The 18,863-nt window shown below is 40.0% G+C and overlaps 1 protein-coding gene across 1 annotated transcript in view; it reads right to left on the reverse strand.

Moving 5' to 3' along the window:
* Positions 1–2,245: 2,245 nt before the first annotated feature.
* Positions 2,246–18,863, reverse strand: part of nom1 (nucleolar protein with MIF4G domain 1) — an 87,266-nt gene continuing 70,648 nt past the window's right edge. Inside the window, exons 8-12 of the mRNA XM_070881634.1 lie at positions 16,781–16,902; positions 13,414–13,546; positions 8,286–8,417; positions 4,873–4,982; positions 2,246–2,783 (exon numbers count right to left, since the gene is read on the reverse strand). Coding sequence (XP_070737735.1) covers positions 2,606–2,783; positions 4,873–4,982; positions 8,286–8,417; positions 13,414–13,546; positions 16,781–16,902 — 675 coding nt within the window. The 3' untranslated portion in view covers positions 2,246–2,605. The remainder of the gene's footprint in view (positions 2,784–4,872; positions 4,983–8,285; positions 8,418–13,413; positions 13,547–16,780; positions 16,903–18,863) is intronic.

Genomic DNA, 18,863 nt, shown 5'->3' on the forward strand with positions numbered 1-18,863 from the left:
ATGAGAGTACTTTTGTTTCATTATCTGCACTGCATACAAACCCAGATCTTAATGTGTTTAAAAAAAAATTTGTCATCGATTTTCACAACTTGTTTGATACCATCCAGAAGTCACTATCTGTCGTCACAACAATTTGCATTTATATAGTGACTTCAACAGAAACAATTTCCAAGACATTTCAACGGTGTAATTGGATAAAAATGGGCATCAAGCCAAATGAGAAGATATAAAAGGTGGGTTAAAGGAGGAGGATGTGGAAAGGCAGAGAATGAGAGCCTGGGGACTAGATGGTTGAAGGGAATGGCAGCCAATGGTGGGATGAAGGGGAGAATGCACACAAGACCAAAGTCAGAGGAATGGATAATTCTGGGAGATTTGTAGGCCTGGAGGTTAGGAATGATGGATAAGTTGGATTTGATGCAGATAGAATATAGGGTTTGGATGAATTGAAGCTTGAATGAGGAGGAGAGGCTGTAAGGAGAGCTTGGGAATAGTTGTCTAGAGGTGACAACAGCATGGAGGGTTTCAGCAGCAGATGGGCCGAGGCAAAGTCGGAAGTGGGCGATGTTGCTGATGTTAAAACAGACAGCTTTTATGGTGGAGGTATTATGGGGTTGGCAATTCAGTTTGGCGTTAAATAGGACGTTGAGGCTGCAAACCGTTTGGTTCAACCTGAGACAATGACTGGAAAGGGGGACTGAATCATAAGAACATAAGAAATAGGAGCAGGAGTAAGCCATTCGGCCCCTCGAGTCTGCTCCACCATTCATGGCTGATCTTCTACTTCAACTCCACTTGCCTGCACTATCCTCATATCCCTTGATTCCCTTAATATCCAAAAATCTATCGAGCTCTGTCTTGAATATACTCAACGACGGAGTACACTGTGGTAGAGAATTCCAAAGATTCACCACTGAGTGAAGAAATGTCTCCTCATCTCAGTCCTAAATGGCTGACCCCTTATTCTGAAACAGTGACCCTTGCATCTACCCTGGCAAGCCCTGTAAGAATTTTGTATGTTTCAATGAGATCACCTCTCATTCTTCTCCACTCTAGACAATGTATGTCTACTCAATCTCTTCTCATAGGACAATTTCTCCATCCCAGGAATCAGTCTGGTGAACCTTCGTTGCATTCCCTCTATGGCAAGTATATTCTTCCTTAGCTCAGTTGGTGAGAGCACGGAAGTAATAACGCCAAGGTCGAGGGTTCATAGAATGGTTACAGCACACAAGGCCATTCGGCCCGCCGAGCCTGGGCTTGCTCTCTGCAAGAGTACCTCACAGCTAGTCCCACTCCACCGACATTTCCCCGTAGCTCTGCAAATTTTTTTCTTTCAGGTACTTATCCAACTTCCTTTTGAATGATAAAATTGAGTCGGCCTCCACCACCCCTTCAGGCAGCACATTGCAGATCCTAACCACTCGCTGTGTAAAAAAGTTTTTCTTGCGTTGCCTTTGGTTTTTTTGCAGTGGCAAGGGCATGGAGTTTGGGGTAGGGGCCGAAAGTGATGGCTTCAGTCTCCTCATTGTTTAACTGGAGGGAAACTGCAGCTCATCCAGGACTGGATGTCAGACAAGCAATGACAACACAGAGGCAGTGAAGGGGTTGTGAGAATGTGGAAGCTAACCAATGTCTTTGGATGACGTTGGCAAAGTTTCTAGGCACTGAATGTCTAGAATATTGAGTGAGGGTGTAGGAGTATACTATTTTATCCTATTTTTACCTGGTGGCCCTACATACACACTTTTCAAATAAGTCACTGGATAACGTTCAGGAACACAGCTGATTTTCTTCACCTTAGTCCAGGGAAATTACGGCAATACAAGGGAAATACTTTTTAAAATCTAATAGACAAATCAAACAATCATTGCACAAAAAAATGCAGCTTTTCATTACACTTTTTAAAAGTCCAAAAATAAATAGTATTGGAGAAAAATACCACATCTTCATTAAAGCTTTAACCGACTGTTTGAAATTCTTTAAACATTGTAGACAAGTACACACAAGGCTCTGCAGAATTTTTGTTCACATGTCCACACTTGCTTTCACAAAGGACATTGTAGTTTTAAGTTCCAGACAATGATTATTTTCTGCTCCAGTGGATTTTTGTTACTCCCAACAAACTTATTTAAATCTCTTACTCGATTTTCAATGGAATATCTTCCTTGATATTTTCATTTGGGTTTCAATGGAGCCACAAGCTTGGCGACTGTAAATATAAAAGTTCAATTGCACTAAGAAGTTGGCTGTATTTTTTTTATGTAGACTCCTTTGAACAGAACATATATTACCAACATTTTCCATACAGATAGAAATATAATTTGCTATAATTTGTAATCTGAACTATACCAGCATTGAAAGTGGTGTGGTGAAAGGCAATATAGGATATTGACACGGTAGAAATGCACCACCTGGTGGTCGTTCCTACAAGTGCAGAAACTTACAACATTTTCTTTTGAACGCAGCAGCATGAACCGTCAGCTGTTTTCCAATACAGGACTTACAAGTTAAAATACTGAGTCAGGTGTTTGTTGGACAGTGAGCAGTGAATTGATTTTCCAATTGGTGCTGGTATAAAATCTTCTTGTATTGTATTTGATGATTAAAATTTCAGTAGGGTATCTTTAGTTTGTAAAGCCTTTTCAGCTATGTCCACACGTTCTTTAAGCAAATTAGCTTGTTCTGCTGTACCCAGGCTGGAGGCATTCTTCAATAAGAAGTGCGTAATGAAGAGTTTCAGGCCTTCCCGCAACATTGCCAGCTTTGGAATTCCAGAGATCCTGTAATGACAGAACACAAGGACCTTTTTGAAGAACCCCCTTTCATTTTATATCAATGGTTACAAGGACAACAAATCAGAATATCTAAAAAGAATTGTCAATTGGGTGTTGCAGCTTTACTGGGCTCAAGTTTCAGACCCCCGCTAGAACGGTGCACATCGGAGAGGCCCACCTAATTTGTAGAACAAAAATTGTGCTGAATACGGACCTCGCGATTCTCCGATATCTGTAGGCCCATTTCCACCTCAGCGCGGCGCAGCAGGAACTGCTGGGGGCGGAGCTACAGCCCTGCGCCAAAAACAGTGCATGTGCAGCAGCTCCTGGCCTTTCCAGCACATCCTGTCTCCGGGCGACGACCCTATCCAAGCCGAAGGGATGTCGCCCCTATCCCCGGTCCCCGGTTGAGTGGCCTGACATCGCTTATCTTGTCGGCGGGGCCTGCCCGCCTGGCCACTCACTGGGGGCGGCCCCGCCCAAAGTCCTCGCTGGAGCCGGCGTCGGCGGAGCCCGCAGCCTCTCGCTGGGGGTGGACCCAGCCCGAAGTCCTCGTTAAAGCTGGCGGCGGCGGGCCCGTTCAGCCCCCTACTCCTCCGTTCAACCTCCCCCCCTCCTCTCTTCTCCCCTCCCCCCCCAACCCCCCCTCTCAATCCCCCACCTCCCCCCTCCCCCCCCCCCACCCCTCGCTGTCTTAAACACAGAGAGACACTGACAGAGACAGAGAGACAGACACTGGGGGGGGGCCCGGTTCCAGCACGTGTTGGAGGGCTCCTGGTGCTGCAGTCGGTGAGTAGAAAGTTAATTTTTTATTTATTGATTGATTTTTTTATTATTTTTAATTTTTTAATTTTTTTGATTAATTTATCATTTATTATTGATGATGGCTCTTTATTTGTAAAAGTGAAGTGTTTTAATGCTTGTAAACCCCCCTTCCCCCCAGCTCTCATTCCCTACGCCTGATTTATAAGTGTAGGCAAAGTTTTTCTGAGTGTACAAAAATCTATACTTACTCCATTCTAAGTTAGTTTGGAGTAAGTTTTCACTGCCTAAACTTGCAAAACAGGCGTAAGTGACTGGACACGCCCCCTTTTGAAAAAAAATCTGTTCTACAATGAAAATATTCTACTCACTAGAATTGGAGCAAACTAAATGCCGAGAATTGCAATTTTTAAGATGCTCCATTCTAAACTAGTTGTTCCAAAAAAATAGCAGCAACTCAGGCCGAGTCTTGAGCCCACTATGTGGCTATTTCAGCTCTTGGACAGAAGTCTGAATTCATAATGAATAGAGGCAATAAATATTCTCTCAACTTCATAACTGTTGAAGGGGACCTTCAGTCTAAGGGCAAGTATTTGGAATAATATGCAATTATCCTTAGTTCAAGTCACACACATTTAATTGTCACCAAATCTGAAATTTGAAGTTCTAAGTTGAAGATCTGAAAGTCGTTGTAACATTAAATTATGCAGGTTGATTAGACTAATGTCTGGAATCTCTTACAAAATGGTCTTGTTTGTGAAAATCTGTTTAGCTTATCCTACTTTGATATTGAAGGCGTCTAATTGTTTTAGCAAATTTCAGTCTAACCTAAAATATTTCTGTAATTACACTTAGTCCATTATCATAAATGATGTGGATTAGATGTACTGTTGACAGCAACCGTACTGCTGCACTGGCCAACTAAGCAAGCACAGAGTGAGGATCAATCTTGGGCCCTCCAGCTCTGTATTATGTAGAGCTTGAGCAGGCAGTCCCTTTTCCCACTAGGCTACTCAGGCAGACAGTTCAAACTCCTGTATCACATAATTTACTGATTTTAAATGATAGATTCAGTCACTAAATCACCATTTTCTCAAAAATTACAAATTAACAAACACAAATTTAAGTGTTGAAATAAACATGCGGGCACTGAAGTTATTTACATTTACTGACTTAGGATCTAAAGCAAGACACAGGTTACATTTTAGGAGTCTATAGTCTTTAGTGGACTCCATTTTAAAATCAATTGACATGGTCGAACACTTATGGCATTGCTTTATATTTACATATGAATTGCATCTTAATAGAAATAATATTTATTACAAAATGTTACCTCTGAAATATTGTTACCAATTCTTCTGGTTCTGTGTCCACAAGTAGTTTATGGAGAACTTGGCGCAGAAACCTGACTTTAGGTTTATCCAGTTCACTGAACTCAATCACCTGCAATATCAAAACAGGTATATAAAGGTACACAGATTGCTTTCAGTAAAAGAATATGAGCCGGAGTAGGTCATTCAGCCACTCGAGCCTGTTCTTCCATTCCATTAGATCTTGGTTGATCTATATCACATCTTCAAATCCCACAATACCCAACAAAAATCCATCAATCTGAGTCTTGATTATTTCTATTATCTCGAACACCCACAGCTTTTTTGGGGAAGAGTGTTCCAGATTTCCACTCCCCTTTATCTGAAGAAGTGCTTCTTGACATTACCCATGAACAGTCTAGCTTTAATTTAAAAATTATGCCTCCTTGTTATGAACTCCCCCACCAAAGGAAATAGTTTCTCTCTATCTACCCCTTTAATCATCTTAAACACTTCAATTAGATCAGCCCTTAATCTTCTTTACACAAGCCTAATCTGTGCAACCTCATAATTGGGCTCTTTTAGTCCCGGTATCATTCTGGTAAATCTGCACTGCACCCCCTCCAAGGCCAATATATCCTTCATGTGAAAATATTCCTTTCTGTTCCTCTTTATATCCCTTTGTTGTTTTCCATAGCTTTTCCAGTCTGCTGGATTTCCACTCTTCCTTGCATTTGTGTAAGCCTTTTCTACTGGCTTGATACTGTCTCTTCCCTGATTTGTTGACCATGGTTGCTCAACTACACTAGTGGAGTCTTTGGCTCTATATACTGGCTTTGTATCATATCAAATACTTTCCACTGTTTGTCTGTAGGTTTACCTGTTAACAGTTCAGCCCAGTTTACTGAAGTCGATTTATTTCTCAAAGTTTGGCTTACTTAAAATTTCAAATCTTGGTTTATGACTCTCCATTCTCCCTCTCAAATCTAATATTAAATTCCATCAGATTATGGTTGCTATTTGCAAGAAGCTCCTTTCCCACCACATTGTTAACTAATTTTGGCTCATTGGTCATGCAAGCCTTTTTGGACCCACAAGCTTAATCTTTGACAATGCGAATTCAAGCATGATGATGCTTGGAAAGCCAAATGGAGTTCACAAGAAGTCACAAACAAACACCTTATGAAAGACCAGTCACAGAATATCCCTGGCTTCGATCTTTCGCGAAGCTTATGGGCAACTCTAAACCACATCTGCAAAAACCATGGCAGATGCGGGTATTTGATGCACAAATGGAGAATTAAAAATTTTCCAGTGTGCGACTGTGGTCATCCAGAACAGACTATGGAACATATAACAACACAAATACGAAGGAGGTGTCACAGCAATACACCCCTGTGCAATTATCTGACTTAACCACCTAAATGTAAAATTACATTGTTGCTCTACATTTATATCAGCAATTCACAAATACGAAGTAGTAGTATTTATTAAATCCAATATGGCCTGAACCCTTGTTGGTTCTAAAACATATAGATAATGGTCCCAAATACATTCTAGAAATTCATTGCATTTATTACTTTACATAATATGCGATGACTTATTCACTAGATAATACAGATAACAACAACTTGTATTTATATAGTGCCTTTAATGCAGGAAAATGTCCTAAGGCACTTCACAGGAGCGTTAGCAAACAAAATTTGACACTGAGCCACTTAAGCAGATATTTGGACAGACTTGGTCAAAGAGGTAGGTTTTAATGAGTGTCTTAAAGGAGGAAAGAGAGAGAGAGACAGACACTGAGAGATAGAGAGGTTTAGTGAGGGAATTCCAGAGCTTCGGGATTAGGCATCTGAAAGCATGGCGTTGCCGGACTAGGAGCCAATGTAGGCCAGCGAGCACAGGAGTGATGGGTGAATGGGACTTGATACAGCAATGGATGAGTAGTGCAAGCTCTATGCACTTACCAGCTTGAGAATGTGAATTTTCAATCAAAACTGGGCTATACAAGATATCTAGAAAATTGGAGACTCATGTTTTTCAAGTGCTTAAATTTTAATTGCTTCTTTGTCTGGCTACACACAGTACATGTTCAAAATGTGGAAATTGTATCTCTTTAAAAATGTTAACATTGATTTATATAGTGCCTTTTTGTAAGAAAACATCCTATAATAATTGTTACTATCCTCCAATATATGCGACAGATAACACCAGCCACTGATAAATGGATTCTGTTGCAATTTTTTCAATTTTAAAATCATTTCCCGTGGAAGGCCCATTACCACCAGCTGTTCTGAGCACAGCCAATATTTGTGGTATCGTTAATGCCCAGGGATCCTGGCTCAAGTTGCACTGGATTTCACTCAGCAATTTATACCAAATATTTCCATTATAAATGACAGATAAGGCTACATAATGATTTTGTTGCAGTTCAGTGATGGAGCTGAAGAGGGGTATAGACCTGGCCTGGGACAGGCAGTTACTGTGAAAGGTATGGTCAAGGAGGAAATGAGTGCAGCCTGGTGCTTGGCACAGGAAGGAACATGTCTTTGGATTTTGGGGAGGGGAATGTGAAGAGATAGAACATTTGCAGAATGGTGTGGTGACCTCCTGCTGCTGAAGTGATTTATACAGCAGTGCTCTTTGGAGCAATGCAAATGAGTTTTTCAAGGGACTATTTTTATATTTGGGATGCAGCTGACCAATAAAATAATTAAGCCATCATAGCAACCCCACGGAAGACTGTGACTTCCGTGGCTAGTAGAGAGAGAGAGGCTAGTATTAGCTTGTCCTATTTTTTTTGCCACATCAACCATATTTATTTTCCTGTTACAAAAATTCACATGCTTTGAGAAGCTTTCCAACTGGGTGGCTCAACAGTATAAATGAGACATTAGTCACTCAGATGCGAATGTCATCAGCTCAAGCAATCTGGCATCCTGCTACATCTCTAGTGGTTTTATGATTTACTTGTGAAATAAAGACTTCCTGATTATCCTCTCGCACACATTAGATGATTCACTTTTTTCCTCGCTCAGATTCCTGATAAGAAAATTCTATTTACACTTGACACTATGATAAGTCACCATCATTTGCTCTCTCACTTCTGTGTAAACTTGATTTGTACTTTTACAGGAAGAAAAATATGCCTGATTTGCATTAAAATGTTCTTTTACAGCAGATTACCAGGTAACAAGGCGAGATATAAAAGTTTTATGTAAGGAACTCACCAGGAAGGCATTCTGTTGGAAAATATAGCAATATTTTTTTCCTGCATTCAATGTTGTATACAGCTAGCAAGGATTCAATAACATACCTCAGTGACCCAATAACATTCGGATCCGAAATAATGCATTGTGTAATAAGGAAGCTGACAGATCTGATCTGAATATCTTGTACAAGAGTAATTATTCTACATTCAGAATGCACTCACCTTAAAGATGGACAGAGACACCCCTTTCCTGTTGAGAAGGTGAACAAGGAGATGAACCAAGTTTGTGGTTGCCACATTGGCCATGCTCTTCAATTCTCGGAAGCGATCCCACATGCTGAATTGGAATGTCATCTATTTAGGGTTGAAGGATCATAAACAGAAATCTGAGACATTTCTACAAACGCTTGATGAACCTAAATACCTTTATAGGTCAGCAAAATTGGAGAACAGTTCTCTGACTGAATAGTTTTAGTCCGTTAAGCAAAACAAACTCTCCCACTTTAATTTGAGCAGGTTAGAGTGCATTCTATAGCAAATTATGTTATCAAATTTGTATTAAAAATTAAAATAAATGACCAACATACTATTTAACACAGGTTTCAATGTAAAGGAGCTGAATTGTTGCTATCCAAGCTTTTGTTATTCATTATGTCCCCCACCATTCCAGAATTTCCAGGCTGTCAAAATAGTAAAGAGTTTTTGGAGTAGGCCACTGAAGGTGAAAATATCCATATAAAGTCATCTAAAGGTTTGCATGCATCAACTCTGGTGACATCTTTTGATTATGTCAATCTCCATTTCCTCTTCGAAGTCCTTGAACATGTTGTCGCCTCCCAAATCCGTGCCCATCTTTCCCGCAACTTCATGTTTGAATCCCGCCGATCAGGTATCTGCCCTTGTCACAATACTGAAACGGCTCTCATCAAAATCACAAATGACAAAGGTAAATTATCCCTACTCTTCCTCCTTGGCTTTTCTGCTGCCTTTGATATGGTTGACCACTCCACCCTTCTCCAACACCTCTCCACCATCGTCCAGCTGGGTGGGACTGCACTCGCCTGGTTTCATTCTTAGCCAGAGAATCACCTGCAATGGCTTCTCTTCCTGTTCCTGCATCGTTTCCTCTGATGCCCTCCAAGGATCTATTCTTGGCCCTCTCCTATTTCTCATCTACATGTTGCCCCTTTATGACATCATCCGAAAACACAGCATCAGTTTCCACATGTTTGCTGATGGCACCCAGCTATACCTCACTAGACGCTTCCACAGTCTCTAAATTGTCAGACTGCTTGTCCAACATCCAATTCTGGATGAGCAGACATTTTCTCCAATTAAATATTGGGAAGACTGAAGCTATTGTTTTCGGTCCCCGCCACAAACTTCGTTCCCTAGCTCCATCCCTCTCCCTAACATCTGTCAGAGGCTGAACCACACTGTTCACAACCTTGGTGTCATATGTGACCCCGAAATGAGCTGCTGACCACATATCCGCAGCATAACTAAGACTACCTATTTCCACCTCCATAACATCGCCTGTCTCCACCCTTGCCTCAGCTCATCCGCTGCTCAAACCTTCATCCATGCCTTTGTTACCTCTAGACTGGACTATTCCAATGCACTTCTGGCTGGCCTCCCACATTCTAACCTATGTAAATTTGAGGTGATTCAAAACTCGGCTGCCCGTGTCCTAACTTGCACAAAGTCCTGTCCACCCATCACCCCTGTGCTCACTGATCTACATTGGCTCCCAGGTAAGCAACACCTCAATTTCAAAATTCTCATCCTCATTTTCAATTCCCCCCCCACCCCGGCCTGAGATATCTGCGCTCATCTAATTCTGCCGTGATTATAATCGCTCAACCATTGGTGGCCGTGCTTTCTGTTGCCTCGGTCCTAAGCTCTGGAATTCCCTGCCTAAACCTCCCCGCCTCTCTTTCCTCCTTTAAGGTGCTCCTTAAAACTTACCTCTTTGACCAGCCTGCCCTAATCTCTCCTTACGTGGCTCGTTGTCAAAATTTTTGTCATAATACTCCTGTGAAGCACCTTGGGAAGTTTTACTACATTAAAGGCTCTATGTAAATACAAGTTGTTGTTGTTGATGCAAATAAAAAACAAGTCCAGATTTGAATCCAGGACCATTGAGTATTTGTGTTCCCACAATACAGAAAAGTTCTGGTGGAGTCAGGGCGGAGTCAGGAGAGCACTGGTAAAAGTTAGTTCTTCACTCAAAATGACTCAAATTATATTTTTTTTTACATCTTTGGTCTCTGGTGCCTTTGAAATCTAACCAATATATTTTGGTACTTATTGTACCTATATACATTTGCCTGAAATTTGCGGTTGTAATGATGGCGAAACCGTCAGTGTTCATCGTCATTACAACTATGAAAGCATCTGCACATGCGCAGTTAAATGCAGAAATCCAGAAGTTGTTGAGAGTCATTCCCTGCTCCTCCACGGGGCCATTGTTGAACACCCCACAGACAGCAATCTATTGAAATCACTGAACTGATGAGAACTTCAGCTTTTACGCTCTAATATTGGTGTTAAAAACCCCCGAAAAAGTTAAGCCTTGTTGAATGAGGTGTAACTTTTTTTAATGGTGTACTGAGTCATAACTACGACTGATCAACTGTTCTGGCCCTGAAAAACCAATTTTATATTTGTGGAATGTCAAATTTTTCCATTATGATAAAAATGGCATGGTTTTTAATATATGTATATATATATTAAAGTTTGTTTATGATATTTCAGCTTCTACTGTTAACCCATGTGTATGTCCCAATCTTTATTTTGCTCTCTGTAAAATGATTAAAAAGTGAAGGATAATCAATGCATTATACTTCCTGGTTTACTGTCTGTGAGAATTCTTCAATGTGATTGGCTGTATAGCCAGCTTGATGACATCACCGTTGCTGGACTCTGGTGATCCCCTAGACTTGATGTCAGATTTAAATTAACGTCGAGGAAGGTGAAATCCACGCCACAGAGATTGCTAGAACTTTGTGGGCAGCTTTCATCGAGGTCAGCGGCGAGCGCCGTCACTTCACCGCTGACTGCAAAATCTGGGCCAATGAAAAAATGTGAAGCTATTTACTCCACAACTATTACCTCTTAACTGAACAATCTTAAATACATTATTACATTGTTAGGATTACAAAAGCCTTTCAGTCAATTCATTTTAAAATCAACATCACATCACAAAAAATCCATCAGCTTAAATTATTAGTGGAAATGTTAAATGGCATCTTTTACAACTCCACAAAGTGCCAATATCTTGATATGCTAAACAGAGATAAAAAGCAATTTAATTGCAGTAAATAATGTAACCTGCATTATAATGGAAGGGTTTTTTTTTGCTGACATCTCTCAAACTGTTGACATGTAAGCATTTACCTCTCAAGGCCAGCTTTAAGCACAGACATAATGCTCACAGGGATAAAACAAATATTGCATGCAGTCATGTTTGTCTTCAGCGGAAGAAACTTGTCAGGTAAGTGCATTCTAATTCACTTGTAAACTTGTATAGCTGAATGAATAGAAGCAATCCGCTAATATCAAGCGGCACTTACTCACCAATAACCTGCTCACTGATGCTCAGTTTGGGTTCCACCAGGAATCATTCGGCTCTTCTAAATATGGACAAAAGAGCTGAATTCCAGAGGTGATGTGAGAGTGACTGTCCTTGACATCAAGGCTGCATTTGACCGAGTGTGGTATCAAAGAGTCCTAATAAAATTGAAGTCACTGCGAATCAGGGGGAATATTCTCCACTGGCTAGGGTCATATCTAGCACAAAGCAAGATGTTTATGGTTGCTGGAGGCCAATAATCTCATCCCAGGGCATCGCTGCAGGAGTTCCTTTGGGCAGTGTCCTAGGCCCAACCATCTTCAGCTGCTTCATCAATTACCTTCCCTCCATCATAAGGTCCCCTCCAAGTCACACACCATCTTGACTTGAAACTATATTGCCGCTCTTTCATCATCGCTGCGTCAAAATCCTGAAACTCCGTACCCAACAGCACTGTGGAAGTACCTTCACCACAAGGACTGCAGCGATTTAAGGCAGTGGCTCACCACCACCTTCTCAAGGGCCATTAGGAATGGGCAATAAATGCTGGTCTTGGCAATGATGCCCACATCCCATGAATGAGTAAAAAAAATATTCACAATTTTAAAACCTCTGCTTCAGTGGAAGTCATTGTATCTCAAGTCAATCCTCATTCCTAGCATCACCCAAGTGAATGTACGTTATACACTGTCTATGGCTTTACAGCATTTTAACTGTGACCTAACTAGTGTTTTGTACCAACTAATTTTTTGTTGCTGTTGGCTTTTTTTTGTGGCTTTATCTACTTCACACTTTCAGGGATTGAACCCCTAGATCTCAGTTCATACACACCATTTGGCATCTTTCTATTGAGTGTATACTTCCATTACTGGTTTTGCCTCCCAGAATGTATTATTTCACACGTATCCACATTAAGCAGTACTCCCACCTGTCTGCCGATTCTGTTAACTTGTCAATGCCTTCCTGAAGTCTTTTCCAGTCCTACTTTCTGTTTGCCAAACATCCACTTTTGTATCATCAAATTTCAAGATTGCATTCTCTTGAATATTAAGGGAATCTGATAGTATTTCTGGAATAGTAAGGTAGCTAGGACTTACTGAGCTAGAAGCCAAGAAAATAAGAGTCTCTTATTCTGATGGTTGCATTCACTGGCTGCTGAAGATTAAACTTTAACAACCTACCTCTAGCATAGACCTCCCCTTTCTCGCTCACTGATTAGCCAGACATTGTAATTCCATATCTTTTTCAAACCCCAATGTGATAGCACAATTAAAACTCTTTGGGACTAAAATTCTCAGGGCACAGGATTATTTTTGGCCCCCTTTAGGCCAAAGGAACAATCTTTTGCTCGGAGGTGGGCGTACCTACCACCACCTGAACTGAGCACTTTATAGCACTGTTGGCATCCTTGGGATAGATGACTTCAAAGATTAGTGGCACAGGCACTCACCACCTTCATGTAAATCAGGTGACCTCACCAACCCTGCCTACTTTCTTGGGCAAGCAGTGAAAATTACCAGCGGTCTGTTCACAGCACAAGTGCTGGGATTGCTGGCCCGTGGAATTTCTGGGCCCTTGTTTCCAGAATTATGAACACAAACGACTTTGCCAAACAGAAGTGCAAACTCTCCAGTGTTTAAATAGAAGATTCAAAAAATGTATAATTTTGGTACATTATATTTTTTTAATTTCACAAATGCTGCTGGTAAAAAGATTTAAAAGAATTAAAATTCCATAAAATTTAGAACATTCAGAGCATTGTAAAACCAGCATTACCTGAAATCTTCTTTCATATTCACAGAACTTTTCCACGAGGAAGGCATAGAAAGGATTAAATGTCTTTTCTTGCAGGCAACAATGAACAAGGACATGAATAATCTCCCTTTCCTGCTGATCTTTTAGCCCAAGTCTGTAATAATAAAGGATGAATGTGCAGTCCAGAGAATAGTTATAATATTGTGAAGTTATTTTAAATACCGTTAACTTAATTACAGTTGCAGTTTTTAAAAAGTATGTTTTTAGGTAAACTTATTTTTGTGCTCATTCAAGGAGAGGCATCCCAGTGCTGGAGAATGTAATACTTTTTGATGCTCATTGTTAACACCAGGACTTCAAGATTAGATGTAGAATCAACCTGATGCAGAAAAAAAGGTCCACAACATGCCTCAATCCCAACTGAAGACTATCCTCTATTGCATCAGTTGAAGCTTTTGCCATTATTCAGCAATAAATGACAATCTAACTTGGGTTGAAAGTATGCTATTGGCGAGAAACTGAAAAATTGTTCTTTATAGCCAATTGAGTAAAACTTTCAGTCCGTCAGGCTGAGCTAAATTTGAACGCAGGTTCCAGTAGAGAAAGCACCACGTGGAACCCAATGTTCCACTTGTTCTCTCAAGCCGTGCAACTCTGTTGAAATGTGTAGTATATCCAGATAGACAGATCCTTGAATTTAATACATAAACCAAATCTATAGGATTTTCAGGTCAGTCACCATTCACCTCCAAAACAGCGAAGAGGAAAGAAGGCAAGAACATTCATTTATAAAGTGCCTATTATAACCTCAGGATGTTGCAAAGCGTTTCACAGCGAATTCATTACTTTTGAAATGTACATAGGAACACGTGTAGGCCATTCAGTCCCTCGAAACTGTTCCACCATTCAATTAGATCACGGCTAATTTGCATCAAAACTTCCTCTACCTGCCTTAAGTTCCAGAACCCATTATGCTCTTGCCTAACAAAAATCTATCAGTCTCAGTTTTGAAATTTTCAACTGGCCCCCAATCTCAACAACTTTTTGGGGAGAGAGTTCCAAATTTCCAATACACTTTGTGTAAAAAAGTGCTTCCTGACATCATGACTGAACGGCCTAGCTCTGATTTTAGTGTGCTCCCTTGTTCTGGATTCCCCCACCAGAGGAAATCGTTTCTCTACTGACGCTATAACTCCTTTAATCAACAAATACGTCAATTAACACCTCAATCTTCTATACTCAAAGGAATACAAACTTATGCAACTTGTACTCATAATTCAACCCTTTTAGCCCTGGTATCATTCTGGTGAATCTGCACTGCGCACCCTCCAAGGCCAATAAATCCTTCCTCAGATGCAATGCCCAGATCGGAATGCAGTATTCTAAATAAGATCTAACCAGAGCTTTATATAACTGCAAGTTTACTTCCACCTCATTGTATTCCAGCCGACTTGAGATAAAAGCCAACAGTTCATTAGCTTCTAAAATTATTTTTTATACCTGTCCACTAACATTTAGTGATTTTTGTATTTGGACCCCTAAATCTCTCTGCACCTCCATCATTCCTAGTTTCTCACCATTTATAAAATAATGATTTATCTTTCTTAGGTCCAAAGTGGATGGCCTCATACTTCCCCACTCACTTAGTCAATGTTCCTTTGCAACTTTCAGCTCCCATCTATATTATTTACCATGTCACCTAACTTGGTGTCATCAGCAAACTTGGATATACTGCTCTCTATTCATTCATCTAAATCATTTATATAGTGAAAAGCTGAGGCCCCAGTACAGATCCCTGCGGGCACCACTAGTCACATCCCGCCAATTTGTATTAAAAGCATTGTATGCTAAAATAGTTTAATAAAACATTTCTGAGCTATAAATAGTAATTGCCCTTCAGACCAATAAATTTGGAGTTGAAACCATTTGATAAAATATGATCTGATATGAAGTGCTTCGACAGGGGTGTCCAAGTGTTTGGTTTTGGAGCTTCTGGCACAACATATAAAACTTTAGTGTCAGCTGTGGCTTAGTGGGTAGCACACTCGCCTCTGGGTCAGAAGTCCCACTCCACGGACTTGAGTACAAAAATCTAGGCTGACACTCCAATGCAGTACTGAGGGAGTGCTGCACTGTCAGATGTGCCTTCTTTTGGATGAGACGTTAAACCGAGGCCCCGTCTGCCCTCTAACTGCAGGGAGTTATCCCCGGCGGCCTGGCCAATATTTATCCCTCAAACAACATAACAAAAACACCTTATTTGGTCATTATCACATTGCTGTTTGAGGGAGTTTGCTGTGCACAAATTGGCTGCCGTGTTTCTCACATTATAACAGTGAGCACACTTCAAAAGTATTTAATTGGCTGCAAAATGCTTTGAGATGTCCGGTGGCCGTGAAAGGTGTGATTATAAATGTAAGTCTTTCTTTTTTCTTTCAATGTTACCATTATTTTGCATATATTGCAAACATATAACATCAACAAACCTTGATGTCTTGATTTAGGATTTAAGACTGAGTTGTCTGGACCTTGAGGGACAGATTGTCAGAGCTTGAGTGCTACATGAGACACATACTCCTGTAATAGGGAATATGGCAATGGCATGAAGGTTCCAACTTTGTTTCCAATAAGTGCTGGAACAGAAATGCATTTAAAACAGAAATGAGGAGGAATTTCTTCTCTCAAAGGGTCGTGAATCTTTGGAATTCTCTACCCCAGAGAGATGTGGAGGCTGGGTCTTTGAATATATTTAAGGTGGAGATAGACAGATTTTTGAATGATAAGGGAGTCAAGGGTTCTGTGAAGTGGGTAGGGAAGTGGAGTTGAGGCCATAATCTTATTGAATGGCAGAGCAGGCTCGAGGGGCCAAATGGCCTACTCCTGCTCCTATTTCTTATGTTCTTATGGAGTGTCAGAACATCCCAAAGTGCTTCATAACTAAATAAATTATTTTTCAAATCTAGTCAGTTGTTATTTAGATAAATGTTGCACTTAAATTATATACAGCAAGAGCCATAACAGGAAATTATCAGTTAATCTGTTTTGCTGAGGAACAAATATTGGCCAGGTTACCCAGAAAACTCCTCTACTGTTCCTGGAATAGTGGCATCAGATATAAACATACATGCAGTTGGTTTAACGTCTCATCTGAAAAATGGCACCTCCAACAATGCAGCACACACCTCAGTAAAGCACTGAAGTGCCAGCCTAGATTATGCACTCCAGTCCTGTGGAGGGGCTTGAACTTTATGACTCTGAGGTGAGAGAGTGTTGCCAAATCAACCAATTTCACAGTATCACCTCACTATACTATATTAGTCTAACATTCATCATTCAAGTTGTATCAAAGGCATTTTTTAATTCAGCAAAGCAAAAGTCAGATATTGACCTTATAAGTTTTTCAAAAGCATCCAAATAATCCTCACTGGTCATCATGACACAGAAAATGTTCTTCCGTATGTCTGTATTCATCCTTTGTTTTCGTGCAAGCTCCATCATTTTCCTACTTACCTAAAATGTAACAAATAGTACTCTGTCAACAATGCAGAAATATTGACTGCAGTTAAGGGCTATAGTAATTAACTAACGTTACCTGTTTTTATTTTGTATGTTCCTTTGGTAAACTTATTTAGAATCAGAAACGCTTCAAACCAGTTTTGAGGGGGCTATAATCTTACTATTGTGATGTTAATTAACAATTTTATAATTATAGGGCAAGTCAATTGATGAGCATTGGTAATGAGTCTTTTCTGAACTATCATAGCTTTTTAGCTCTTCAATTAGAAGATAATAGTCTTTCAAGTAACTCTTGACTTACCCTATAGTTGGCTCTCTCCAACATTATTAGTTTCACCAATCCACTGGTTGCTATGTGTGCCAGTTATATTTTTTTTAATTGAAAGACTGCATATATTTAATGTTTTATTATGGTTTCTTTACCTTTATTTAAGCTTGCATTGATAGTCATCAAGGCAGGTTAGGGAAGGCTCATTCCAGGGAGTATTTATTTTAACACACACAATATTTTCTTTTATGGTCATTTGCCCATTTTCGTCTGTTTTCCAGTCCAATATCTTTATTCTTGATTCAGTTTTTTTTCCTTTAATGTAATGGCAAACCTAATTACTATGAATATCTCTGTTCATGTGCCCTTGGAAAAATTTTTATTGTTTGTTAATTCCGAACCATTAATGTAAAATAAAATCTGAACAATCCATGAAGCATTGTTCTTTTCTAATGAAAGTCATCATAATAGATAGAGTTAGATGAGGAAAGACGGGAGGAGGCTTGAGCAGAGCATAAACGCTGACATGTCAAATGGCCTGTTTCTGTGCTGGACATCCTATGTAATCAGTATATTTAAGTACAGCAAGGCTCAGACTGATAATTATGAACTATGAATAAAAAGGCTGCTTAAATTACTAGTTTCATGGATGAATAAGGAGGTATGGTCAAAAGTAAAATTTCAGAAGGAAGTATATAATAAAGTTAACGTTTGTAACATAGAAAAACACCTAAATAATTATCAGAAGAACAGAAGAGAAGCAATTAGAAAGACATAGACTATGAAAAAAGACCACGTCATCAAAGACAAAAGGAGTGCAGAGAAATGTGGTATGTTTGGGCTTTTAAAAGGCCTGTGGTATTAATGGTGACATGATAGCATGAATTGTGGAAAGGCTAAAAGACAGAAGACAGAGTGGGAGTAAATTAATGTTGGATTGGCAAGATGCATCTAATGTTGTGCCCCAGGAATCCATGTTAGGTCCACTGTTTACCTTCATATACGACACAGGCATAGAGGAAATTACATTAATAATTGCTGAAGGCACCAACTTTGGGGACATGAGAGAATGAATAGAAAACGTTGACAAACAATACAGGAGGCCACAGGGGAGTGGACAGAGATAAGGCAAAAATAGCTAAATGCAGAGTACATTTTGGGGAAAAGAACAGAGGATGATAAGGGAGTAAAGGGTTATGGGAAGTGGGCAGGGAAGTGAAGTTGAAGCCAAGATCAGATCAGCCATGATCTTATTGAATGGCGGAGGAGGCTCGAGGGGCCAAATGGCCTACTCCTGCTCCTATTTCTTATGTTCTTATGGGAATATACACTAATTGGTAAAATTCTTAATGGGCTTTTAAATTATGAAAATTAGTAAAAATGTTCAAATTACAAGTGTTTGAGACAGTCAATGCATCAGCAAAAAGGGATAAACTCAGGATTAGTACTAAAAGTATTGAGAAGGTTAGAAATATTTCATAGAAATTGTTATAATATGGATTGCTTTTCCACAAATGGCTATTGGAACAGATTCAACAAAATTTAAGAAGGAAATAGCCAAACATGGAAGATATGGAATGTGAGAAATGAGACTACAATAAAACACTCCAATGGGGGAAGCTGCGCACACTGAAGTGTTAACTCCCTTTGAACCAAAACCTCTGCGATTCTTTTGAAAGCAGGAACA

This window comes from Pristiophorus japonicus, chromosome 5 (genome assembly GCF_044704955.1).
Source record: "Pristiophorus japonicus isolate sPriJap1 chromosome 5, sPriJap1.hap1, whole genome shotgun sequence".
Taxonomy (NCBI): domain Eukaryota; kingdom Metazoa; phylum Chordata; class Chondrichthyes; family Pristiophoridae; genus Pristiophorus; species Pristiophorus japonicus.